The sequence below is a fragment of the Culicoides brevitarsis genome, chromosome 1 (genome assembly GCF_036172545.1).
Source record: "Culicoides brevitarsis isolate CSIRO-B50_1 chromosome 1, AGI_CSIRO_Cbre_v1, whole genome shotgun sequence".
In the NCBI taxonomy this organism is placed as follows: domain Eukaryota; kingdom Metazoa; phylum Arthropoda; class Insecta; order Diptera; family Ceratopogonidae; genus Culicoides; species Culicoides brevitarsis.
The window spans coordinates 27,682,971-27,708,942 of record NC_087085.1 but is presented as its reverse complement, the minus strand read 5'-3'; the positions used below and the strand labels follow the sequence as shown (position 1 = coordinate 27,708,942).

Here is a 25,972-nt window from a genome sequence, read left to right as displayed (position 1 = left end):
AGTGCTCCTTCAATACCTGAAGATAATTTATTTTCACCCCAAAGTGACGCCTTTTTCACGCCAAATACCACAACAGGGTCAAGCACAACTCCCGTTACGCCCGTTTATCGGTCGTTTATTGATGATCTCCCGCCCGAGGATGACTATACGGTTCCCGCTACGTTCGACGACTTCGATTACAACCAAGAGGACAACGAAAATTTCGAAGAAAGTAACGCTAAAACGGCCACAGATCCGTTTTTGTTTAACGACGAGCCGCCAGAACTCACGGAAAATGTAAAAATCGACGAAGATAAGGTCGACAATTCGAAAGAAATTAAATCGGAAAGCTTCAAAAATAAATTTAAAATGTTTGAACCAGCAAAAGTGGATGCCGCAACAGAAGTTCCGAAGGAAAAGAAGGAAATTTCAAAGCCAGCACCGAAAAAGTTGAATGTAAATTTGAATATTAACGTTTCTGCGTTGCTTCCAGGTGCTAAAAGACCTTCTCCAAAGAAGCCAGAAGAAGAAGATGACGTCAAAATTGAAGAAAAACCTCAAAAAACGCCAGATCCAGTCCCGAATATTTCAAAACCAGCAGAATCTGAGCCAGTTGTCGCTACTCCAGCAAGGTACATCACAACTGAGGCACAGGAATCGTCAAATTTGTTAGTAAGTTTGAACAAAAATCGTGTAAAAGCGCCAAATACTCGAAAACCGTCGACGAGAAAGGCGCGCGTTCAAAGTTATCATGAATCGACAGTGAAAGGCGAGTCAATTAACGTTCTAGCGACCAATACGGAAGTCAAGGGCAAGGAACCTCCGTTGTCTGTGGCGGAAATGCTTCGAACGGAAAAGCTTAAGGATCAACTTTCAAGACGTTCGTTGAATTTCGATGAAGTTGACGAGTTTAAAGTGCCTTTGAAGAAAGATCTGAAACCGGAAGTGGCGGAAGTTGTACCAAAGCCTGAAATTTTGACGACTTCTGAGCAAAAAGCCATCGAAAAAGAAGTTTCAAAGCCAGTTGAGGCAACAAAAGTTGAAAAATCGGTTAAAACAGCAGCAGCTGAGCCTAAAAAAGTTCAAAAAGAGACTCAACCAAAGTCAAAAGTATCAGAAAAAGTCGTTCAAGATGATCCTTTGAAGATCGTAGAACCCAAAACAGTTGAAAAAGTAGAGAAAATCGTCGAAAAGAAGCCTCCTGTTAATGTCGTTGCCCCACAAACTGTTGAAAAGTCTGTCAAAATCGATCAAAAACTCCCAGAAAAAGTTGTTGAACCAGTAAAAGCTCCAAAACTAGAGAAATCCAGTCCAAATCGGAAGCCTTTGCTATTTGACGACGACGATGATGACGAAGACGACCCATTTTCCATCGTATCTCGTCCCAAAACTAAAGTTGCTGAGCCTCCAAAGCCCGTGGAACCAGCAGTTAAGCCCAAAGAGAAGTCCAAATCTTCTGTTTTTGCCAGTGACAGCGATGACGACGACCTCTTTTCCACAATAAAACCAAAATCTGCACCAAAAAAAGAAGAAAAACCTCCAACTGAGCCCAAAAAGGAGCAAAAAACAACAAAATTACCAAAATTGTTCGACGATTCTGATGACGAGGACGATCTCTTTTCTGGCAAGACATCAAAAAAGAAGGAAATTGTCACAAGCACCGCAACAAAAAGCTCAAACATATCAAAGCCCGATCCGAAACCCGTTCAATCCAAAAGCATTTTTGGCAGTGACGATGACGGAGATGATCTTTTTAGTAAAGTGAGTGTCCCCAAAAAGAAATCTTCAGTCACAAAGCCCAGTGACAGTCTCTTTGGAGACGATTCTGATGATGATTCCTTGTTTGGAGCTGCTTCAAGTAAAGGTTTGTCCTCGAGTTTCTCTAAAAATCAAAAATTTTCTAATAAATTTCTGTTTTTTAGGCAAATCTAAATCATCGAATAAGGTCGAATCGGGAACAAAAACTGGTGCGGTGAAGAAAACCACGTCGGTTGTTCAAAATGATCCGTTAGCGGACCTCTTGAAGTGAATCTAAATATATTTATATACTCAATGCTTATTTAAAAAATGAATTAAGTGTCATGCTACACCTCTAAAAAGGCTTTAAAAGCACATTCCATTCGAAATTTTATTATATTTTGCCATTTTCGGAGTATTTGAAGCTGAAATTGTTGTTATATTATGTAAAATGTATAATAAAAAAGTTGAAATCCGTTATATGATGTTTTTGAAATACGGGCCTAAAATTTTTTGTTCTTCATAGGAGTGAATTTTCTTTTCAAAAAGTCAAACTTCAGAATTTTTTTTAACAAAATTTAAATTTTTTGAAAAATTTTTAGACAAAAAATAATGAAATTTGAAGAGTTTCCAAATTTTTTCTGCTAAAATATTTTTTTTCTCATGATTCAGACTTCTTTAACTTAATTTCGAATTTTTTGTCCCAAAAAAATGTTTTCGCTTTGTATTTTTAGAACATCAAAAAAAAAAATGATTAAATAATTTTTTTTAAAGATTTTTAAATTGTTACTTTTCAAAAAAATGTTTTGTAAATAAAAAAAATTTAAAAATTTGATCAAAAAAATTTTTGAAAATTTAAATTTTTTTTCAAAAATCAAAATAAGGCCGCTCCAAATTTTTTTCGAATTTTTGTCCCAAAAGATTTTTTTCAAAACGGGGGGGGCAAAATAAAAAAAAAATTTAAAAAATACTTTTCATACAAAATTGACGAAAATTTTCAAAATTTTTTTTTTGAAAAAAAATTTTACAGTTTTTTTATTTACATTGAGATTTGATGATTTTAAAAATTTTAACAAAAAAAATTTCATAAAAATAACCGTCAAAAATTTTTGAAAAATAATTTTTAGGAATTTTTTTAGAGAAGAAAATTAATGTAAAATTTCGATTTTCAACACAAAAAAATTTTGAAAATTGAAAATATTTTAAAATTTTTTGAAAATTCCTTTTTTTTGACCAAAAAATGATCAATTTTTATGAAATTTTAAACTTTTTTTTAAATTTTACCCTATTGGATTTTCGACTTTTGAAATAAGGCATGGGACAAAAAGTTTAAAAAAATTTGGAGCGGCCTAAATAAAATTTTTAAAAAGAAGAAATAAAAATAAATTTGTCAAAAAAAATTTTTCAAAAAATATCAAAATTGAAATTTTTATAAAAATGTTCTTTTAAAAAATATCAAAAAGGGACAAAAAGTTGAAAAAATTGAAGCATAATTTATGAAATTCATGAAAATTTTCCGGAGCCGTTCGCAAAGGTCAAAAAATGAAAAGTCATTTGATTCAATTATCGATTAATGGGTTTTTTATACAACAAATCTTCATAGATTCCTAAGCACAGAGACAAAATTTTTACTTCTTTCCATCATCATTCTTCGTCTCGATCGCCTCCACTGCGGGATTTGCATTTCTAAATTGCGGGAATTGCTCCCACGGTGCCGACAAGTCGAATTTACGGAATTCCTGCGCTAATTCCAGCGGTTCAACGACCACACGTTTCTTCTCGTCGTCATATCGCAACTCAACATAACCCGACAACGGAAAGTCCCGACGTTGTGGATGTCCCTCGAAACCGTAATCCGTCAAGATGCGTCGCAAATCCGGATGATTGGCAAAGAAAACGCCATACATGTCCCAAATTTCACGTTCATACCAGTTGGCAGCTTTGTAAACCTCGTTTACGGAATCAACGGGCGTCAATTCGTCGGTGTAGGTCTTGACACGAATGCGCGAGTTGTAACGCAACGACAGGATGTTGTAAATGATCTCAAAACGGTAGGGACGACAGGGAACATCCATGCCAGCAATGTCCGTGAGATTGCTGAATTGCGCGTTGTGGTGATCCTTCAGGAATTGCATGACGGGAACGACGCCTTCGGGCGCGACGAGAATTTCCAATTCATTGCCGGCAGTTAATTGGACTTTTTGCACGAATTTCGGGAGGCAGTCGGCGACGTATTTGCCAAAATCTGTCAATTGGGCCTTTTCTACGGGGTTTGCCTTGCGAATTGTTGCTAAAAAATGACAAAATTTAATGAAAAAAAGTCCCGAAAATGACAAAAAATCAAAATTTACGTTTCGTTTCCTCCTTTTTCGCTGGAGCACTATCGCTTGCAAGGTATCTGGCCAAGAATTGTGGATTTGCACGAACAACTGCTACAAAGAAAAATCGATTTTACGACGAATTTCGCAAATAATTTCATAATTGACACTTACCACAACCCTTGTTGGCACCTGTTCTCAAGCCAAGAGAGATGCTACGGAGCAAAGATGCCATTTATGCGGGATTTTAATTAAATTTTACCGAAAAAGATCCCAAAATTTCGTGTTTATGTAACAAAGTCAAATGTGTCAAAGTCGCTGACAACTGATTGTCAAAATTGAAAAATTGTCAAAAAACCGCAAAAGCAGTTATGGGAATTAAAGATTTGTGGAATATTTTGACGCCTTATTGTGAAAGGAAGCCTCTTCATGTGCTGGAGGGTCAAAAGGTGACTTCCTTTTTGTCTTTTTTACGAGTTGTCATTAAAAATTTTTCATTTTTTAGGTTGGAATCGACTTGTCGGGATGGATTTGCGAGAGCCAGTGTGTTGTTGATTACTTTGTTCAACCGAAAATGTACTTGCGGTAAGAAATTTTCTCATTTTTCGTTGATTTTCTATTAAAATTTTGTTTTTTTTAGCAATTTATTCTTCCGTACTGCGTATTTATTGTTGATGGATATCCAACCGGTTTTCATTCTCGATGGCGAAGCACCGAAATTGAAACATCTGACGATCCAAAAACGCAACGAAATTCAGTTTATCGGCGCTCGACCTCGTCCTGAAGGCGATTCGGATAGTGTCAAGTCTAAAAAGAAAGAATTAAAAGGCAGAACTCGTTTTAAATACGTTCTTAAGCAATGTAGTGACTTACTGGCGACACTGGGAATCTCCACGATCCAAGCGATTGGTGAAGCTGAAGCTCTTTGTGCGTGGCTGAACAAACTTGGCTACCTCGACGGGATAATTTCGCAAGATTCCGACTGTTTTGGGTACGGAGCGACTTGCGTTTATCGTAATTTTAGTGTTTCGAAGCAAGGAAAGACCGCTGCTCAAGGTGGATCGGTTGATATTTACGATATGACCCGAATTTGGCAGTCTTTGGACATCAAACAGAACAAAGCAGTTGTCCTTGCGTTGCTTTGCGGATGCGATTATTGTCCCGGAGTCGATGGAATTGGAAAAGATTCCGTTTTGAAGTTGTTCGCAATGTACAAAGACGATGAAATTCTGCAAAAAATGCGCGAATGGCGCGATAAAAATGAAAATCTCACAGCAACGGAGCTAAAAGTCGATGATAAAAGTTACTGCAACAACTGCGGGCATTACGGAACGGCGCAGAAACACTCCAAATCCGGATGTAGCTCGTGTCGAACGTCCCTCGGATGTGACGGAAGTGTGTGGAAGGAACAAAGATTAATCATAAAAGCAGAATTACAAATCCGAAAAAAGGCGCTCGTTCAACAGGACTTCCCGCAAGAAGATATAATCGAAGAATTTTTGCAAGAACCGCAATTACCGGACAGCAGAGAGCTCGATATGGACTGGAAACAACCAAATATTGTAAAATTCGTGAAAACTCTGTCGAAATTACTTCAATGGCCGGAAATTTATTGCTTCCAAAAAATTCTTCCGATACTTACGAGATGGCAGTTGACTGCTTTAAGCAAAGATCCGCACACAAAATTTACCAGAGGAAGCGTGTACCCATCAAAAATCGTGAAAAAACGTGTTTTGAAAGGAGTTGAGAGCTACGAGATTTTATGGGAGGACACCGATAAATGCTTTGATGCGATTTTTTCAGTTGAGGAAATCAAAGCTTTCGAAATTGAGCACCCTAAAGAAGGTTTGGACCTGTTATGGAGTACCGTTGAACCAAAAATACTCGTGGAAAAAGCATATCCCGCAATCGTAGAACGATATCTCGAGCTAACACAAAAGCCAAAGAAGACCACAACTCGAAGAAAGAAACAAGTTGATGGCGAAAACACTCCTAGAATCCGTAAAAAAGCGAAAAAAGCTCAAAATTCATCGTTGAACGACATGTCAGGACTGATAGAAGCCATAAATGATGTCGAAAAAAGTAAAAAACCAACGAAAAAAGCCCCGAAAAAGCAACTTGAGAAAGGAATTCAACCAATTTCAAAGTTTTTACAGCTCGGAGCACTTGCTCAATCGACGCCAACACAAAAAATCTCTCCAAAAACACGAACTCCTTTACAAATCATCAACAGAAAACGCGAAATCTCCTTTGCTATCAACGTTCCTTCCGATTTTAGCGATGACGAGGACATGAGTGGCTCTTATATTGACGTTATCAACGGCATTCTCGAACAAAAACCAGATAAAAGTCAACTTGATGGCCTCAAATTATTCTATGATGAACCTCGGGTGACCCAATTTCTCTCAAAGGATGACTCTGTGCTGTTAAAAAGCAAGAAAAAATCATTCAGAATCGATTTGAGTGTCTGCAACAACAGCATTGATGACTTCCTGCTAAAAGCATCGCAGCAAAATTACATTTACGAGCCTGAAGAAGCTCCAGCGACCCGAGATGAGCTCAACGCGAGTTATTTTTTCCAAGGAATCACCGAAAATCCCGGAACAGAAGACTTGTTTGAAGAAAGTGTTCAGATTCTGACAACGATTTGAACGGAGAGATACTTTTCAAATGCCAAATGAGTGGCTTGCATGACATTTTCCCGAAAAAAAAAACATTAAAGGGGAAAGAAGTCAAATATTTGAAGAGATTATTTTCATTTTTTGTGTCAGCACTTGCCATCCAATTGAATTAAAAAAATTTTAGCCTTTAAGAAATTGATGATTTGTACAAATTTCACGTAAATTAAGGAAATTGTAGAAAAATTCACAAGAAAAAAGAGAAATTTCGTGACCTACATTCGAGATAAGAAATAAAATAAACATGAGTCTTGTCCAGAAACCACTTGTCTTGCAACTATTGGCAAGCTCCATCAAAATTGCTGGTCACGCTGGCAAAATAATCCGCAATGTCATGGAAAAAGGAGAACTTGGGATTGTCGAAAAGGGTGTTGATGACCCGCAAACCGAAGCAGATCGTTCCTCGCAACGTCTAATCCTCGCCTCACTGACAAAACTCTTTCCCAAAGTCAAAATTATCGGCGAAGAAGGGCAATCGGACTTGAATGTGCCCAAAGAATGGCTCATCACGGATGTGGATGAAGAATTTCTTGCGTCGCACGAATGTCCCGCCGAGTTTAAAGACACGAAAGAAGATCAAATCGTCGTTTGGGTCGATCCGTTGGATGGTACCACGGAATATACGCAGGGATTTTTGGAGCATGTCACCGTGTTGATTGGAATTGCCGTGAATACGAGAGCTGTTGCCGGCGTCATTCATCAGCCGTACTTCAAACATAGCGATAATTCCGTCGGACGAACAATTTGGGGCATGAAAGGTGTCGGCATCGGTGGAATTGCGACAAAACAAGTGCCAGACAATAAATTAGTTGTGACAACTACGCGGTCCCATTCGAACGCGATTGTGCAAGCAGCATTGGATGCCGTGAATGCCGATGAGATTATCCGTGTTGGCGGAGCTGGTTACAAGGTTTTGCAGTTGCTTGAGGGAAAAGCGAATGCGTATGTCTTTGCGTCAGCTGGTTGCAAAAGATGGGATACGGCGGCACCGGAAGCCATTTTGGAAGCTGCTGGCGGGATTTTGACCAATATGAAGGGCGAGCATTATTCGTATGCCGCTGATGTGCATCCGGTGAACAAAAGTGGCGTCCTGGCAACGACAAAGGAAATCTCGCATGAGAAAATTGTTGAAAACATTCCAAAACATGTCAAGGAAGCACTTTCACCGCAATAAAATGGGATTGTAGTTCAAATTTTACTGGTCAAATTCTTAATTTTTTTCATTAACGTAAGGATTTTAAGTCGAATTAAGTCATTAAAATAATATCAGGGTCGAGAAAACTTTTGAGTTAAAAGTCGACTTAATGCTTTTACTTGAGAATAAGTCAAACGAAGGTGAATTTTGACTTTTATGACAAGAGTAAAAAAATTTTAAGGTAATTTACTTAATCTTAAGTTAAAATTTTAAGTCAAAACTTAATTCTAAATTTTTGAAAATCATACAAAATTGTTAATTTTCTAACGTTTGTACTAAAATAATAAAAAATTCGTAGCAAAAAAGAAAATTCTAGTAAAGGAAACTTTGTTAAAAAATTAAATAAAAGAAAACAACTAAAAGTTTAAGACCTCTTTTTTGTTATGGTTAACTGCAAAATTTCCTTCAAATTTTCTTTTTATTACAATTTTTGAATTATTTTTCTAAAAACGTATTTTATTTAAAAAATTAGAGATATAAAAACTTTTGACTCTAACTGAAGCTGACTTAAACTAAAAACAAAAAAAATTTTGACTTAATAGATTTAAGCTTAAGTCAACTTTTTTTTAGATTTTTAACCAAATTTAGAAAAGAAAAATATTTTTAAAAATTATAAAAAAAAAGTGAATTAAGTTAAGTCATATTTTAATTTTTTGTCTTTAGTTTAAGTCAGTTAGAGTCAAAAGTTTTTATAGCTCTAATTTTTTAAATTAAATATGGAAGAAAAATAATTAAAATTTTACATAAAAAGAAAATTTGCAGTTAAGCATAAAAAAAATCCGTGTTGTCAAACAATTTTCACTAAAAAATTTGTTTTAAAATTAAGTTTTGATTTAGATTACTAAAATTTTAACTTAAGCGTACTTAAACTTTTGAATTTGACTTATTTTCAAACAAAAGCATTAATTTGACTTTTGACTCAAAATTTTTTTCGACTCTGATGAAAATAAAATCAAATCTCAATTTTTTGTTCATAATGAGCAAATTTCAATAAAAATATGCTGAAATTTGCTCATTACTAACGAAAAATTGAGATCTCATTCGACTTAAAATCCTTAAGTTAAAAAAAAATTGAAGGTTTGGTCCTTTAAGTTATATGGGAATAAAAAAAAATATACAAAAATTGCTCTAAAATCTTTCGTAAAATTAACTATTAACACGTTATTATGACTTTTGACAACTTATTTTGCGGTAACGTGAGTGGATCGAGTACTTTTGTGATCATTCCCGTTGCCACAGTCATGCCTTGTTCTCGTATCGTGAATGTTTGTCCGTTATTCATCACCATTTTACGGAAAGTCGTCAATCTCACGGGTCCATGATCGCCTGGCATCATCATATTCGCTTCCTGCCCATTTTCGTCGAACAGATCCACGCGACACGGAATATTCCACGTTCGACTGAACATTTGTTGGATGTATTTCGATGTCAATGGCTTCGAACGACCTCCCTCGCCTTTCGTCAACAAGTACATGGAAGCTTGAAAGTGGTTGGAGATGCGTTCACTGCCCGTTGCGACTAATAACATTCCTTTCGAAACGGAACTTAGCTTCACAGCTCGCAATAAAGCTCCGATATTATCGCCCGCTTGCGCCTGCTGGACACTTTTATTGAAAACTTGCAAGTCTGAGACCGTTGTTTTGATTTGTTCGTCAAAACCGAGTAACTCGGCGTCGCAATTTTTGTGAACGATGCCACGTTTGATGGTGCCAACCACTACGGTGCCACGTCCCGGCACGAGAAACGCATTGTCGATGGGAACCAAGAAGGGCGAAGTCAAATCTCGTTTCGGAGTTTCGAATTCATTGTCGAGAACGTCGAGTAATTTTAGTATTGAAGGAACTCCCAACGGGGATTCGTCTCCTTTGAGAGCTTGCAATGCACTTCCAACGACAATTGGACAATGAGCACCGTCGAAACCGAAATCTTCGAGCAATTCTCTGATTTCGAGCTCGACCAACTCCACAACTTCGTTGTCAACTTGATCCGCTTTGTTGATGAACACGACAATTTTATCGACGCCCATTTGTTTGGCGAGCAGGAGATGTTCGCGCGTTTGTGGCATTTGACCATCGGTAGCGGCAACCACAAGAATTGCCACATCCATTTGAGATGCACCGGAAATCATATTTTTGACGTAATCCGCATGTCCCGGACAATCGGTGTGAGCATAATGACGTTTTTTCGTGGTATATCCGATGTGGGCAGCGTTGATGGTGATTCCGCGAGCTTTTTCTTCAGGCGCTCTATCGATTTGGTCGTAAGCAACGAATTTGGTGTCAGTTACTGTGGACAGAACTTTCGTAATTGCGGCAGTGAGAGTTGTTTTTCCTACAAGAAAATTTAAGAAAGCATAAAATTTTACTGAAAATTAAAAAAAAATGATAAATTACCATGATCAACATGTCCAATCGTTCCAACATTCAAATGTCCTTGTTCTGGATTTTCTGCTTTTTTAGCGAAATTTGTACATGAAAGGGAAATTGCACGACTTTGAAGTGAAATGTATTTTTTGGGGGCAGTCGATGTGTAATTAACTGACAATCGCAGCAGATTACGAAGAATTGTCATGATTTTTCACAAATACTTTTTTAATTGTTTAGTTTTGAAGATTTTTGAATTAATTTTGAGAAAAATCACCGCTTACTTTCACAGCAAAAGTGAAAGAAAAAAAAAATAAAAGTCGTCAAAAAATCGCCATATGATTTTTGTTGTTATTATTTCGTGAGTTACCTTCTGTCATTTTTTTAAAACAAGGGGTGGTCGGACAACTTTTTCTGTAATCTTCTTTAATACTAACAGGTACCTGCTAGAATTTTTATATTTTTTTATATTTTAAATAAATATTAAAAAAATATCTTTTCCGTAAAATTTTTCTTTTGAATTTGAAAATAATATTTAAAAAAAAATTTTAAATTTTTTTTTAAAATATTTTGAAGTTTTTAAAAAATGCAAATTCTACTTTTTATTAAAGTAATTTTCGACAAAAATTTTTTTTAAAAATTTTTAATTTTTAGAATTTTTGTATTAAAATATCTATTTTAAAAAAAATTTTATTCTAACAACTTTTTTTTTAAAATTTTTAACTTAATTTATTGACCTTTAGAGTTTTGGCAAAACAAAATTTTTACCAAAAATTATTTTTTAATATTTTTTATTATTTTTAAAGAATTTTTTTAAAAAATAGGTATTAATTTAACATTAATTGAATTTATTACTTTATACAAAAAAAAAATTAAATTAACTTAATTTTATTTTTTTTTAACTTGACATTTAAAAAAAAATTAAATTTAATGTTTAAAAAAATTTTATTTTTTTAACTTTTTAATATTTTTTAAAATTTAAAAAATTTTTTTTAAATTACTTTAAATTAATTAAATTTTATTTTAAAAAAATATAAATTTTTAATTTAATTATTGTTATAATATTTATAGATGTTCTTCAAATTTAAATTGGAAAAATTAAAAATTTTAAAATAAAATATAAAATTTTATAAACTTAATTTTTTTAAAAAATACTTATTTAAATATAAACTTTTTTTTTTAATTTTTGAATTAGAAAAATTTAGCACAAAAATTTGAAATAAATTTGGAACATCCTTAAAAAAATAAAAAACAGTTCAATGGAGACGCCTCCTTTAAAAACGTCAATTTTTCAAGTTGTCTCTTAACCTTGAAAACTCAAGCAAAAAACCCCATTCAAAGAGACAACAAATTCCTCCAGGCATTCGTTTGATGTTCGTGTCACTTGTGCTTCAGACAGTCGTTTTCTTTAACAATTCATACGAAAAAAAAAAAACGAAAATCTCTGGAGAAAATTTAACCTTGGACGTTAACATGCAACCGCACTAAATGGGTACAAGGACATCTGTTGCTAGGTTTATTGTTCCCCTTTCCGCCACACGCACTAAAGCAGATTTGACGTTTCCTGGCAACTTGATTTTTTTGCTGCCGCAAATTTCTTCGAAATACGATAAAAAAGCAAACAAATTGACAACTTCATCATTGCGTTATGGACTGACCTTACTCTACCTCAAACACATGACAGCATTAATTATCACGTTGATTATTATTTAAACTAACAGAAGAGTAAATAAAATTCGGAATAATGTTCCGAAAAAGACATTAGTAGTGCATCGACTTTCAATCAATAACGGTGTCGAAGTCATCATGATCAAAGTTGGTATTTCTGGAAATTTTTCTTTCAACTTTCATTTAATTAAAATTTAATTTTTCAGTTACTTTCCCTTATTTTTCTGATGATTTTTTTCATCCAAATAATTACATCTAACGAAGTTCACAAACCGCAGACAACGACATCAGAAAATGGTCAGGGCCATGACACACTCATCAACGTGAACCTTGATAATGCATTTACGGCCGACGATGTTAGTAAACCGTCCGTTGCCAATTTAAGTGAACCACAAAAACACGAATACACCGAATTCTACGAGAAATTACATCGAAACGATGAGAATGCAACTCACACAGCGGCATTGAGTAACAATTGAATTACCAACAACTGAATAAAACTTTTTTATATCATAAAATTTTTAAATTGTTAATTGTTTTTCTTTAGTTTTTTATTTTATTGTGGTAGTTAACTTGCCTATTTCTTTCACTCGCTCATAATCGTCTTTAAGTGTAAAATGAAGACAATTTGTAAGTCATGACTTGAGCGCATTTCACATACTTTTTTGTTATTTTGTTTCTAAAATTATATTCATTCACTAAAATTTTATTTTTTAACATTTAATTTTCAGGAATCAGACGTTTCTTCAACTTTTTGAGTCGAAAGGCCTGAAAGTGAATTAAATCATTTGAATAACATACTTTTAAAACCTGAAAAATGGTTAAAAAGTCAACTATTTTGATACCGATTAGAAAACACGAAGTCCCTATTCATGATCTCATCGCCGAAACAGATGCCAATCCTGAAGTCCAATATTAAAGAGAATATAAAGACTAAAGACTACGTTCAGCTATTGATAAGGAGCAAAAAAAATTAAAGAAAATAAAACAGTGAAAATTCTATCATAGGGCATGAAAAATAGGGCACATCTAAAAGTGATTTCAATAGAAAACAGTTTTAAATTGTCTAAAATATGATAATTAAGGAAAAAAAACTTCAAAAAGTTAAAAATTTAAAAAAATTCAAAGAAATTCATTATTTTGAATTTTCTCAATAAATTTCCAAATTTTTAAATAATTTTGGATCAAAACAGTAAAAATTTAGTTTAATGATCAAAAATATTTATAAATCCATAATTTTTTACAAATTTTCTTTGAAAAATGTATAGATTTCTGAATATTGATAAAATTGGATTTGAATTTTTGGTGCCCTATGATAGAATTTTCACTGTATATTAGACACCTATATGACGTTACACGAAAATTTCTGAAAGAAAACCCTGAAGTTTATGTTTAAAAATAAACTCAGATAAATCAAAATTAAAAAGTCACAAAAAAATCAATTGATGTTGTCAAATAGATCAAAAATTTGTGAAAATGGATTGATCAAAGACCTAACAGCTGATGATCTGGATTAGAATTCCAACGATGAAGAGATTTTTTAAGAGTTGATACAAAAAATTTGAAGAAAGTAGACTGTCAGAACATGTCAATAGTTTTGTACCAAACAGATCTTTGACAAGAACAAGAGAGCTGATTAACATGAATATTACTCAAATTAGAGTCATAGTTGCTTTCTTAACCGGACATGCAAGATTGAAAGAATTGATGAGTAGAATGGGTCAAAGGGATTCAACAGATTACAGGATCTGTCACTCAGTAGAAGAAACAGCAGAGCACATTTTATGCGATTGTCCTTAGTTGGAACACAAAATAATGTTGCTTTTAGGTAGTACGAATGGCATTGTGGATCCTGAAGAATTTAGAGATTTCTCACTGAAAGAAAAAATTTTTTTCTTAAAGAGTGTCAGCACGGTTAAAGAAGAATATGGAACAGGTTAGGAAGAAAGAAAACCTACAGAAAGCTCTTTTTGTGTGCTTACGTCTGATGAGAACAAGGCTTTTATTTGGAAAAAGGCAATTCGTGTACCTGCAAAGGCAATTGGGACTATTTTTCATTTACGTTGTTTCTACTTGATGGTTGAAGGAAGAATGAAATTAAATTTGATATTTTGAGAAAAAACTGTTAAACCCAGATTTCTTTGATTAATTTTCCTGCGCTGCAGGTAACATGTTAGTTGATCATTAAACACGTAACCATGATCATCATCATCAGAGTTTTTACCAGAAAACTAGAATTTTGCTAAAGAAAATTGAAATTGAAAGCAACCGCTTCGGCTCGTCATACTTACTTACTTTTACTTTACGCCTTGTTTCTTATCAGAAGATTCGAGACTGTCCTCATGTTGAGCAAAGGCGGTCCACGAATTGTCGCCATCTGGTTCGTCGATTCGCAAGATCTTTCAGATCCCAGAGGTTAGTCATCTGCCCCTCACCCTCTCTGATGATGTTGGCTTCTGAGAGTGTGGAGCGTCGCCAGGTGTTCTTAGGGCGACCTCGTCTGCGGCTTCCTTGCGGGTTATATACAAGGGCCCTGTTGCATACTTCCTCGGGATCCTTGCGAAGGGTATGCCCGATCCAACCGAAGTTTCTCCTGCGTATTTCCAAATTTATATTTGTCATATTGGCTCTTCTCGGCTCTTCGGCTCGCCATGGACGTCTTTTTTCATCATCCGCCCTGAAAAATTTTAAATCTCTTTAATTTTATTGGTATTCAAACAAGAAATTTAAAAACTAATTTGTTCTTATAAAAAATGAAAACTTAAAAAATTATATCGTCAATTGCACAGACAGACAACTACAACTCCTCATTTTTATTTTTGAAACGCTCTAAAAAGTTTCTTGCACGAAACAGCTGACTGCCGAACGGTCGTTCAATTTCCTCCCTAAAAACACGTACACACATATTTTGTATTGTGTACCGACCTCTGTTCAGTTCAGGTAAATGGGAACTACCCCAATATAAAATAAAATCGGCGCGCAAGACATGTACCACATACATATATGCATGTTCGGCATCTACGACGACGCTACCCTACATCATCAACAACAACAGCAGCAGCTCAACGACGAACATGTGAAGATATAACGTAAAATATAAAAACTACGTTTTCAGTTTACTATCGGCATTCATCGTTATCGGATGTATTCTCTCAGCATTTTTTATTGAATATTTCGCGAATTCAGAACATCATTAACATAAATTCATAAAATTTCTCATTATATTTGCGTTTTTTGGAGAAGAAATTCACGAATCGAGAATCAACCACTGGAATGTAATAAATAACTGAATATTAATAGAGACCGTTATACTATTAAATACAATTAACATTTTTTATATACTTCGGCATATACGTAAATAACGACAGAAAAGGAAATGATTGATTAGAGCGAAAAAATTAAATAAGCGATAAAATATTTATGAAGTACTGCGATAACAACTCATTATTATAAATAAAATTCACAAAAAAAATTAGTCAGTCGCTAAAATTCGTATGATGATTCAGCTTTAATTAAATAAACAATTGAAGTGTTTCATACAAAAAATATTTTCGAGTGACGAAAAAAAAGTAAATTATTACTACTGAAGAAGAGCTCATTGAGATAAAAAGTGAGAGTTGGAAAAATATTTATTAAAAATTTATAAACCGTCGTTATTGTTGTTGATCAACCAACGACTTTGCATTATATAAGAAGAAGAATATAAGCGAGCGTGAGCGACATAAACATCTGTCTATGAAGTGCTGCCTGCTCAACTACGAGACAGATGTCGAAACAGCAGAGAGGAGTGTAAAGTGAATATTAAAAAAAAATTGAACGAAGGAAGATATTTTAATAATATTCAAGAAGTTTGACAATATAATTTACTCTCTCTCGCATCATCATCATCATCTACTACCATTTCTCAGCAACTTTTTTTCTTGCTCATCAGACGTGTTCACTGTGTTCTTTATTGAGTTTCATGTAAGTTGGTATATTTATTTAAATTTTTCGCAAACAAGTTCTTGGTCGTCGTCGTCAAAAAAAAAATGAAGTTCATGACAATGTTTTATAAATTATTTTTTTTTATGTAACAAAAAAAAATTGAAGCAAAAAAATAAGTTTTGAAATGCACGCGACTGAATTTGCGTTAAAAATACATGAAAAAAGTCAAGGCGAGTATTTTGTTACAATACAAAACGAACATGTGGGCAACTATAGAAACAAATAATAAATATTTACCATTTATGTGGAGTTTGTACACGATTGCAGTGACAAATTAGATTTAACGCAAATTTAAAGTGAATGAAGTCATTAAAAGCACATGAGACTCTTAACAAGTGATTTTTTTTGGGACAATTTCTTTTCAATTTCTGCTTGAATGGAACAAAAAGTTCATTTCCGTCCCTTAACGACGATTTCACGAGGATTCTCAACATTTTTCTATTCAATAAAGACGACATAAAAACCGTAATTTACACATCCTGTCGTGTCCTTTTTGCTGCTTTCAACGTTCGTTTTATTTATTTTTTTTGATGATGATGATGTCGTTGATCCATCATTGTTGTGCCCAACCTTGGCTCTTGAGACATGTGTCAAAATTTACATAACAGCCACGCCACGATTTGGCCAGTAGGACTAACCTATTCTGCAAAAAGTTTTTAAAAAAAAGCCCACTGAGCCAAGCAAATATAATCTAAACAATAAGTTTGTTTAATTGTGGCGTGACATGCAATTCTTAGTAGAACATAATGCGGGTGTTTGACTGCTGGCTGTATCAAAAAAGGATCGTTTCGAGGATGATAAAAGAAAATTTGTATGGATTTTTTCGTGTTCATTCATTAAAAGAGATTAGCTTAATTAAAAATTGAGCTGCTTTTATTCTGTTATATATCTCGACGTTATCAAAAGAGAAAATACGATATTTAAACGGATTAAGATGCTTTGAATAAGCGAAAATTTAGTACAAGGATAAACCATTGTTGGAATATCTTTTGAATTTAAACCTTTTACAGTCTCTTGATTTATGCGAATGAATCAAGATTTTTTCTATTCAGTTAATCGATTTATTAAAAAATTATTATCAAAGTAAATATGAATATATGTGAATATTGAACTTAAAAAAAATACTTTTTTGAAGGAAGATGTTTCCGGTGATGCGGAAGAAATTCAAAGGACAGTCTGGTTTATAGAAGATTTATAGAAATCTTTAAAAGAAAGATTTGTAGAAACTGAATATTAAATACAATACTATAAGCGCTTGTATAAAATTTGGAATAATCAAGCCCCAATGAATAATCATCTCTTTCATGATCCGATCAAAAAGGTTAAGGTTTTAAATTGGCTCAGACATTGCTGGTAAAAGTTCAATTGATTAAGCTGCGAACCAGTAAAATGCAATTATTTGAAGCACAAATGGAGAAAAACCGATTGACCTTTATTTGACCTTGAAGTTTCTCTGAAGATACGTTTGAGAGGTTTGTCCAAGTCAATTTTATAATTTTTGTTGTGAATACATATATTAGCGAATGAAAATATACAAATAAAAAGGATGAACTCTCGATAAAAAAACTACGACCCAACAATATGATATTCACTGACTTTGAACTGAACTATAAATATTATTTTCAAAATCACATCATTGGATTTCATCACTTCATCGAAAAAAATATGGCATGATAAATATTTTTTTAAGATTTTGTGCTAGTTAAAAAACCTTGTTTTAAAATTCTGGAAATAGCTTCAGTGTTTTTAAGCAATTTTACTTTAATTTGGTATGCCAAAGAGGTACTTGAAAACTTCCAAATGCACTAAAAATGTCGAAAATCTCTAAAACTTATTTCAAAATTTTAAATTTAGTTTTTTTTTTATTACTTCAGGCCAACACAAAAATATATTTAAAAAAATCTAATGCCATATTTTATTCTGATTCCAATTTTTTTTTTGTAACTCACTCTATTGACGTGAAAAATTTAAAGCTTCTGTGAAAAAGCCAATATAAGACCTTTTCAAACGGATTTATTCTCCATTTTTAGGACCATGAGTAATATTTTATATCTAGATTAATTCAAATGTACTCAAAAAGTTAAATTGATTGTAAATTTCCTTTTTCAAATTGCTAGACAACCCATTAGCAACGTCCAGTTCAATGTTGAAAAACACTCAAACCGAGGTAACCCATTGTTACCACACTTAGTTGCCCTTGACACAACGATGCCTCCATTCAACTCTAAATAACTCAATTTTCGTTGTCGTGGTTATTATTGTCTGTTGACAAGTAATTTTCAGAAATTTTTTGTGACACTTTTATTTGTGTATTATGATGACTAATAACCTAATAAACGAATTGAAGAATGAAGCATTTTACGAAGTTATCAAGAATTTATCAGTCACTCTTGATAAAATAAATATCACGATAAGATAGATGACGATAAATAAATAAACAGCGCAATTAATGATGAAACATCGTTCACTCACTCGTTCGTTCGTTCGTTTAATTTTGAAACAATCCAAAATTCAATCAATTTTTTTTATTGACATTTCGACATGAAACTAAATAAACATCAAAGAAGAAGGCGTCTCCATGTAAATCGTTTTCTAATCGAATTTTGAACAAATTATGCCTTTTTGTGTTTGTTTGTGTGTGGTGAAAAGTTTTCTCCTTCAACGAATACGAGTCATAGTCAAGGACCGATCGATTATAGTTTAAAATAATAGGCGAGAGCAAAGGAAAGTTAAAAATAGTTCTTTATATAGCCACTCAAGTATTTACGATGCGAACGTAAAGTCATTGATAAAATACTTTAAAGAAATAGAAAAAAAGGAAAAAAAAGTTTCATTAATGAAATGCTTTCTACCAATAAAGGCTTTCCAATAATTCATGATAAATATAAAACGACGACGCGGACGACGACAATGCACGTGTTTGTAACACCCAACGTGACTATTAAACAACAAAAATGTACATAATTAATGTCTATTTAGTCTTTGGATCGATTCGAGGAACGTTATGGTGTGATGCTCATAATTCGATTTGCTTGATGGTGTTTTGATAATCGAGTTTTTCTTTCTCTTTTTTTTTAATTACAGAAAGCAGCATGACCACAGCAAGTATCTTGGATGTTCAAACGTGGCTTGTCTATCAAAAGATATCCATCGAATGTGCTGGATGTTTGTGTAAGTATAACTTTGTCGGTTAGAGACTTAAAATCATGAAAATTTTTTTGACTCCAGTCGAGCTTAGAGCTTATTTGGAATTCATAGAAACGATTTAATAACTTTTAAGAGAGCTGAATGAGTTTTAAAAAGAGTTCGTTTTGGTTAACAAGCTAAGACACATTTTCCAGGGCTGAAAAAACTTACATATACTTGGAAGACTTAAGACTTAATGAAACTTTAGCTGAAGTGAAAGAATCTAAATTCTTTTTACTAAATGCCTTTGTTGACAACCCGGAAGTCAACAGCCTCTATGATCATAACGTCACTGCGACAATCAACAACCACTGCCCCTCATAATCCCAAATTCACTTGAATGACAATCCTTTTGATTGAATTTTCAGATTAAGTTAGCTTAAGTTTGCAGAAAATTGATTTTCTTCTAGAGATTTTCCTCCGATTAATTAAAAATGTTAGAAATAGAAATTTCTCTGAAAAATGAAAAATTAATGAAATTTGTTGAATGCCCCGTCGTAAAAATTCAATATTCACGGTTTAGAAAATTTTCCGTTTTGAATTATTCAAAATACTTTTTAAGTTTTCGGAAAATGGATTTTTTCTAAGATTTTTAATTAAGTTTTTCTTTTAAAATCTTTAAGTTCATTTGAAAAAAAACGTTTGGATTTCGACGGTTCCTTAAATGCCCTTTTGAAGTTTGAGAAAAACATGTGAAAAATCTTTAAGTTCATTTAAAAACTTCAACTTAAGTCAAAAGTCAATAAATTTTTGGCTTTTCGACCAAGTTTTAAGAAAATAAAAAATTTTATTCATAAACTTGAAGAAATATTCATTTTTACCAAATGCTTAGATTTTTCTTATAAGAACTTAAGGATTTTAAGTCAAGTTATGAGTAATGGAAGTACCATAAAAATTTTATGAAATTTAAATTTTTGTTAGCAATTTAAAGTCAATATTTAATAATTTACGAAAGATACCTATTACCTAAAACTTTTGCTCATTGTTATTGAAAAATTGCCATCTTTTAAATTTTAATAGAAGGTTCTTCAATGATTCATAACTTGACTCAAAGTCCTTAAGTTAAAAAAATAATAACTAGGCTTTTTTAGAGTAAATTAAGTTAACTTAAGTGACTTTCATTCAAAAGTTTTGATTTTTGACTAAAAATTTTGCCGTTTTGACTTCACCGAAGGACCCTCAAAAAGACGTTATTTCAAAATTATCAATAACGTCCTTTACATACCGAACCACGAAAGGATTTGTCAACAATTAAACTTTCATTAAATTGCGTGTCATGTCGGTTTCGAATATTTACTTTCCTCATTTTCGGCTCAAGGTGTAATGAAAACACGCACTAAATAAAAAAACGCGATTCCCTATTTAGATATTCCATGCTTTGAATAATAAATTGATGACGACGTGACCATTCACAAAAGAAAGTTACACTTGAATTATTACTGCACTGCGATCGATAACAACTTAACTTTAATGATTGACGCCGACATTACTTTGGGGCGTCTTCTTCACACGAAAATCATAAATTTTTCCGACGATTCCGAACTTTTGACATTGAACCAAAGTGATTGGATCATTGACTGACTCACTGAGTAATAACGCGATAATTAAATGTGAAGTCCTTTGATTGATGAACAAAATAACCGAATCTTCTAGGTTTGATTTTCGATAAATGGCTCGTAAAAAGATTGGATTACACGATATTTACCGTTTATTTTTTCATCCACTTGTGATACATAAAAGAAAATGTAAACGAAAAAAAAAAACACATAGCCCGCAGCAAAGTTTTAGGATTGACTTAAATTTAATACGATTCTAATGTTTGTCGTCGTCGAGTGTTCTTGTGTGTTGCTTGGAAAAATTTGAGGAAATTCTCACAAACACACACGATTTTTTTTCCACGCCATAATTTCCAACCACTCGAAAATTCGATATTTTGTGTTGCGGTAAAATGCCGAGTTTTGATTTCGCATCGTTTGAAGGTTAGTGGAGGGAAAAAATGACGAAATATTTTTCAATAAATAAAAAGTTAAAGCCGAAAGCGCTTTCTTTTGCTTTTAAAATTAGCATTTTATATCGCAAAAGTAGACTAACCCAGACTAATAAACATAAAAGTTTTTACTTTTTTGAAGACAGACCGTTTTTAGGGATTCTTACAAATCTAGGTGTTTTGGTATGAAAATTATGACTAACAATCACAGACCATGATAAATATTAAATGAATTCAAGTTGATTCTATGCTATGGCAAATGTGTTTATGATGAATTTCACTGGAAATAGAATAAAGAGTTGTCTTAAAGTTTTCTAAAAGTTAACATAAATCTTTAGGCTAATAGAAAAATCGAAATTCGAAGAAGCAGAATAAAATCGAAAAATTTTTAATTTTTGTAACAAAAAAATTAATTTAAATTTGATTTTGGTTAATATTACCAATTACCAATAATAAATTTTAATAAATCCAAAAATTTTTTTTTTTATTCTTTCGCGAAATGTTTTCAAAAATAGCATAATAATTCAAAAATTTAAAATAAAATTTTGTTATTTTAAAAAATTAATTTTAAAAAAAAAATTTTGTTTAATTTTCGAAATGTTTTCAAAAATCAGTTAAAAAAAAATAAAACTTTTTTAAAAAAAAATTTGAAAAATTTTGTTATTTTGGAAAAATTTTTGAAATAATGAAATAAATTTCGCTTAAGTTTTCAGAACTATTTTAACAAAATCAGTTAAAATAAAATTTTTTGAGAAAAGAAAAAGCTGTGAAATTAGGAGTTTAAATTTCAAGAAAAAGTACCTATTCCAATAATGAAATTAATGTCATTTAGGCCGCCAAATAACTTTTAAAAAAATCCAATGGGGCTGCTAATTTTTGTTATATCCTATATATTTATAAGATGTTATGGTAACAGTAAAAGAAAATTTTTATTCGCGCTAAACATTTTTTATCATAAGAATCACTTTTTCCCATGAAACATATTTAAAATAAATTTAAATATAAATTTTAAGTCCTGGTTTAATAAAAATATTGTATTGTATTGTAAAAAATTTTTCTCAAAAAATTTTATTTAAATGATTTTCGTTAAAAAATAACTTCATTCAAGTTTTTAAGAGTAAAATACTTTTTATTAAATTTGATCTAAACTCAAAATTTTATTAATAAAATAGTATAAATATTTGACTTCAAAAAACATTTTCCTAAGACTACCAGACAGACTTTAATCGACATCTTTAAATTTTTATTCAAAATAACTCAACTGGAAATATTTACTCGCATGCTCTCAAGCTTTATACTTTAATTGATACAAATATTTTTTTTAAAATTTAATTTATTTACTTTTATCTTTTAACGTTTTTTTCTTTCATTTATTTATTTTTTTTGCATTTACAGAAATGTTTTGCCCTGCAAGAGTTATTAAAGTACCTTTAACTACCTGCCGCACTGATAATTTTTGGTTTTTCCAAAATTTATTTATTATTTGATACCTAAATATTACACTTGTTCTACAACACACACAATCATTCACAATGCATGACAAAGGTAAGAGAAATTTTGCTTTTCAACCTTATTTTATTTTATTATTCTTATTATTTTTTGCTTGTTCATGATTTTTTTTTCGTTCGTTCGTTCGAGAAGTACTCAACAACTACATTTTTCTCGATTATTATGCGGCCTCTTATTGTTGCATTGTTGTCACACAGCGTTTTTCCATCATTTTCAGTCTTATTATTTCTTAATGTTCGTATTTTTCATCATCATAAGAGGGACATCATACTGCGCGCCAGCGATAAAGTGATGTAAATTTCTTCTTGTCTCGCATAACATAATTTTCTTAGTAGTTAGTCACTTCCTCTGAATATCTCTTCTTTTCCTATCCAGACGATATTGCGTCTCACTAATGTGACAGTTTGCGACTTGGCATTGCATTAGACGTGCTTTTAACTAAAATTCTCCATTTATTTTTGCAGTTATGACGGAAAATGGCTTCAAAGCGAAAGACATCGGCTTGCGGGCGCAAAAGAAAATCCTTTCGCGGATGGCCAGCAAGAACATGGCAAAAGTCTTCATTGATGACACGACATCTTGTTTGCTGGACAACATTTATAAATTAATTAAATTACAGGTAATTATTTTTTATTTATTGATTAAGACTTAAAGTATTGAAATAATTTTTTGAAATTAAATTTTTTTATTAATTTTTTATAAAAATGTAGAAAAATATAAAAAAATTAAACATAAAATTTTTTTTTTTAAAATAATAAAAAAATTTTCAAAGAAATTTAATTTTCAAAAGATTTTTTAATTTTTATTTTAATTAAAAAAAAATTATTTAATTTTTATAGTTTCAAACAATGTTAATTTTTTTAATATTTTTAAATTATTTTTAATTATTTTTAAAAAAATAAATTTTTTAAAGTTTTAAAAAAAATTCAAAAATGACAAATAAATATAAATTAAAATATTTTTTAATTTATTTTTTTTCTATAAATTAAAAACTTTTTTATTTAAAAATAATAAAAAACCTTAAAAAATTTTTTTTAAATTGCAGAAACCTAAATAATTAAAAAAATTCATTAATATTTTTTTTTTTTTTCAATTTTTAGACCAACAACAAAAAAGACGCGGAACGCATCGTAAAAAATATAATAAAAATTGTGATAAAAATTGCGGTCCTCAACAAAAATGACCAATTTGACGCAGAGGAAAAACAACTAGCGAATAAGTTTTACGACAAATTCCTGCGCCTTCAGATGATCATCACGTCCTTCCACGAGGTGGATTACAGTTACGACCAGGCATTCATTTTGCCAAAAATCAAGGAAATTCATCAAATGCTGAAAGATCTCGTTCGCCGAAATTTGACGGATAAATCTCTCATGCGCATCGACGAAGTATTCGAATTTTTCCAAAACCCCGAATTTTTGGACAAACTTTTCACGCAAAATCCCTCGTATCGAGAGCTAATGGACAAAATTGTCGCTGACATGAACAAAGCAAATGAGGGGCTTAATATTTAAGCTGTTTTGCCGTTGAATGTTAAATGTACAAAAGAAAAGTCAATTGTCACAAAATGTACTTATAGAAAACTAGAACATCATATCAAAAACACAAAAATTGAAAAAAAAACTCGCGCGATGATTTGATACGTTTCTTGTACTATCCTGTTTAGTTGTTAGAGCAAAAAAAATAAACTTAGTGCTAAAATAATAAAAAGTTCATTCATTTTTATGGACGGAGGAGCAGGTTGAATCTTCATGCGAAATCCTGACACGAACTCGTTCATAAAATGCCATCACTTGAGTAAATTGTCGGAATTTCCATAAATTTTAATGAAAAGTTAACAATGCTTGCAAGTTGAAACAAAGGAGCGTTAAAGTACCTTTGGCTCATTGTTCCCTTCGGTACATTGTTACTTTTATGATTCTTGAATTGGGTGCACTTGATGCCAATAATAATCCACAAAACGATGTAATAGTTCAGGTAAGTGCTTTTTTGCCATTCGTATGCTAATGAGGTGAGTATTGATACGATTTTTACCTTTTTTTCTCGTACTTACCTAAATGATTGCATTTTTTTTTTCGGTGAATGACTTTTTTTTCAAATGATGATGCAATTCGAATTTTATCGTGAGTTTTGATGAAAAATTTTTTTGAAAGGCGTTTAGCGATGCGGCTCGTTAATGAAAGAAATTCCAAGTAATCGCATGTAATGATCTAGAACGAATTTGGGCTAGATTATCGTGCTCTTTCCTTTTTGTCTTTAATCTTATCTTTCCTTCTTTTAATCTCTGGGCCAGAAATTTTATGACAAGGCAAGTGCAATTTGGAAAAATGTTTCATTTTTGGCCTAAAAATTTTATAAGAAAAAAAAATTAAATAAAATAAAAATAATATTTTTTTAAAAATTTAATTATTTAATTTATTTTAATTATTTATTAATTTTTAAAAAAAATAATTTGTTTAGTTTTTATTAATTTTTATATTTTTGATAATTTTCAATATTTTTCAATTTAATTTACATAATTAGCAAATTTTTGAGGAAATTTACCAAAATAGACATTTTTATATTTTTTAGTTTTTATATGATAAATAGTTTAAATTCACGATTTAATTAATTCTAATAAAAAAAAATGCATTTTCAACCTTCCTTTGTAACATACAATTAATATTTAATTCTAATAAAAAAATAAATATTTTTTGTTTGTAATTTTTTAACGTTTTTGGATGTTAAACGTTACTGTTTAGCATTTTATTAATTCAAAATATTATTTTTTTGAACTCAAAATTAGAGAAAAGCTAAAAAAAATCTTTCAAATTTTTGAAAAAAACATTATTTTGGTCACGTGACTTTAATTTTTTTCACCTGTATTTAATAGAAAATGTCTTATTTAAGCAAATTTACCTATTCTTTGGTATATTCAATTACACTTTATGATTTTTTTATTCAAAAAATTCCCAAAAATGTCAAAAATATTCCAATTTTCCAAAATAAAAATTTTCCCCCTGAATTTTTTCGAAAAAATCGGAGGGGGCGACAAAAAATGGAAATATAAAATTTATTCGCCTAATTTAAAAGAAAATAATTAACTTAATACACAGCTTTTACAAAAAAAAAACTTTAAAAATTAAAAAAAAAAAATTCAAATTTTTTAACTGAAAAATTGAAAATTACCTTTTAAAAATTTTAAATGCCTTAAAAAAAATTTCATCAAATTTTAATTTTTAAAATAAAATTTAATATTTTTCGTAAATTTTTTACCATAAAAACCAAGAATTAAAAAAAATATAAGATAAAATGTGAAACATTTCTTAAAATTGCACTTGCCTTAAACGACAAAACAATCGGCTTCTTATCACTTTTATTTATTTTTT

General features: G+C 31.5%; 6 protein-coding genes across 8 annotated transcripts in view; 4 read left to right on the top strand and 2 right to left on the bottom strand.

Moving 5' to 3' along the window:
- LOC134837556 (WASH complex subunit 2-like) overlaps positions 1-2,371 on the top strand; it is a 3,904-nt gene extending 1,533 nt beyond the window's left edge. Inside the window, exons 3-4 of the mRNA XM_063852938.1 lie at positions 23-1,843; positions 1,902-2,371. Of these exons, the coding sequence (XP_063709008.1) occupies positions 23-1,843; positions 1,902-2,008 (1,928 nt within the window). The 3' untranslated portion in view covers positions 2,009-2,371. The remainder of the gene's footprint in view (positions 1-22; positions 1,844-1,901) is intronic.
- An 898-nt stretch (positions 2,372-3,269) lies between these two features.
- On the bottom strand, positions 3,270-4,349 carry LOC134827835 (NADH dehydrogenase [ubiquinone] iron-sulfur protein 3, mitochondrial-like). Of its 2 annotated transcripts, none has more exons than XM_063840678.1 (3): positions 4,209-4,349; positions 4,068-4,148; positions 3,270-4,006 (listed from the first exon to the last, which is right to left on the bottom strand). In XM_063840678.1, exons 1-3 carry the CDS (start codon positions 4,267-4,269, stop codon positions 3,345-3,347), a joined length of 804 nt encoding a protein of 267 aa, XP_063696748.1. In that variant the 5' UTR covers positions 4,270-4,349; the 3' UTR covers positions 3,270-3,344. The 2 variants fall into 2 exon arrangements, with proteins under 2 accessions (XP_063696748.1, XP_063696749.1); XM_063840679.1 differs by having other exon boundaries at positions 4,068-4,145; positions 4,209-4,343.
- A 55-nt stretch (positions 4,350-4,404) lies between these two features.
- On the top strand, positions 4,405-6,685 carry LOC134837876 (flap endonuclease GEN-like). The gene is made up of 3 exons (XM_063853271.1): positions 4,405-4,483; positions 4,540-4,619; positions 4,675-6,685. The coding sequence occupies exons 1-3, from the start codon at positions 4,406-4,408 to the stop codon at positions 6,683-6,685; spliced, it is 2,169 nt and encodes a 722-aa protein (XP_063709341.1). The 5' UTR covers position 4,405.
- A 76-nt stretch (positions 6,686-6,761) lies between these two features.
- Positions 6,762-9,021, top strand: LOC134837898 (3'(2'),5'-bisphosphate nucleotidase 1-like). Of its 2 annotated transcripts, none has more exons than XM_063853302.1 (2): positions 6,762-7,940; positions 8,968-9,021. In XM_063853302.1, exon 1 carries the CDS (start codon positions 6,957-6,959, stop codon positions 7,884-7,886), a length of 930 nt encoding a protein of 309 aa, XP_063709372.1. In that variant the 5' UTR covers positions 6,762-6,956; the 3' UTR covers positions 7,887-7,940; positions 8,968-9,021. The 2 variants fall into 2 exon arrangements, with proteins under 2 accessions (XP_063709372.1, XP_063709364.1); XM_063853294.1 differs by having other exon boundaries at positions 8,985-9,010.
- On the bottom strand, positions 8,948-10,575 carry LOC134837887 (elongation factor Tu-like). Its single transcript, XM_063853282.1, has 2 exons — positions 10,301-10,575; positions 8,948-10,238 (listed from the first exon to the last, which is right to left on the bottom strand). Exons 1-2 carry the CDS (start codon positions 10,476-10,478, stop codon positions 9,061-9,063), a joined length of 1,356 nt encoding a protein of 451 aa, XP_063709352.1. The 5' UTR covers positions 10,479-10,575; the 3' UTR covers positions 8,948-9,060.
- A 4,499-nt stretch (positions 10,576-15,074) lies between these two features.
- On the top strand, positions 15,075-24,370 carry LOC134838184 (tumor necrosis factor alpha-induced protein 8-like protein). The gene is made up of 5 exons (XM_063853662.1): positions 15,075-15,901; positions 19,007-19,093; positions 22,491-22,640; positions 23,069-23,223; positions 23,705-24,370. The coding sequence occupies exons 3-5, from the start codon at positions 22,628-22,630 to the stop codon at positions 24,116-24,118; spliced, it is 582 nt and encodes a 193-aa protein (XP_063709732.1). The 5' UTR covers positions 15,075-15,901; positions 19,007-19,093; positions 22,491-22,627; the 3' UTR covers positions 24,119-24,370.
- The last annotated feature ends 1,602 nt before the right edge of the window (positions 24,371-25,972 follow it).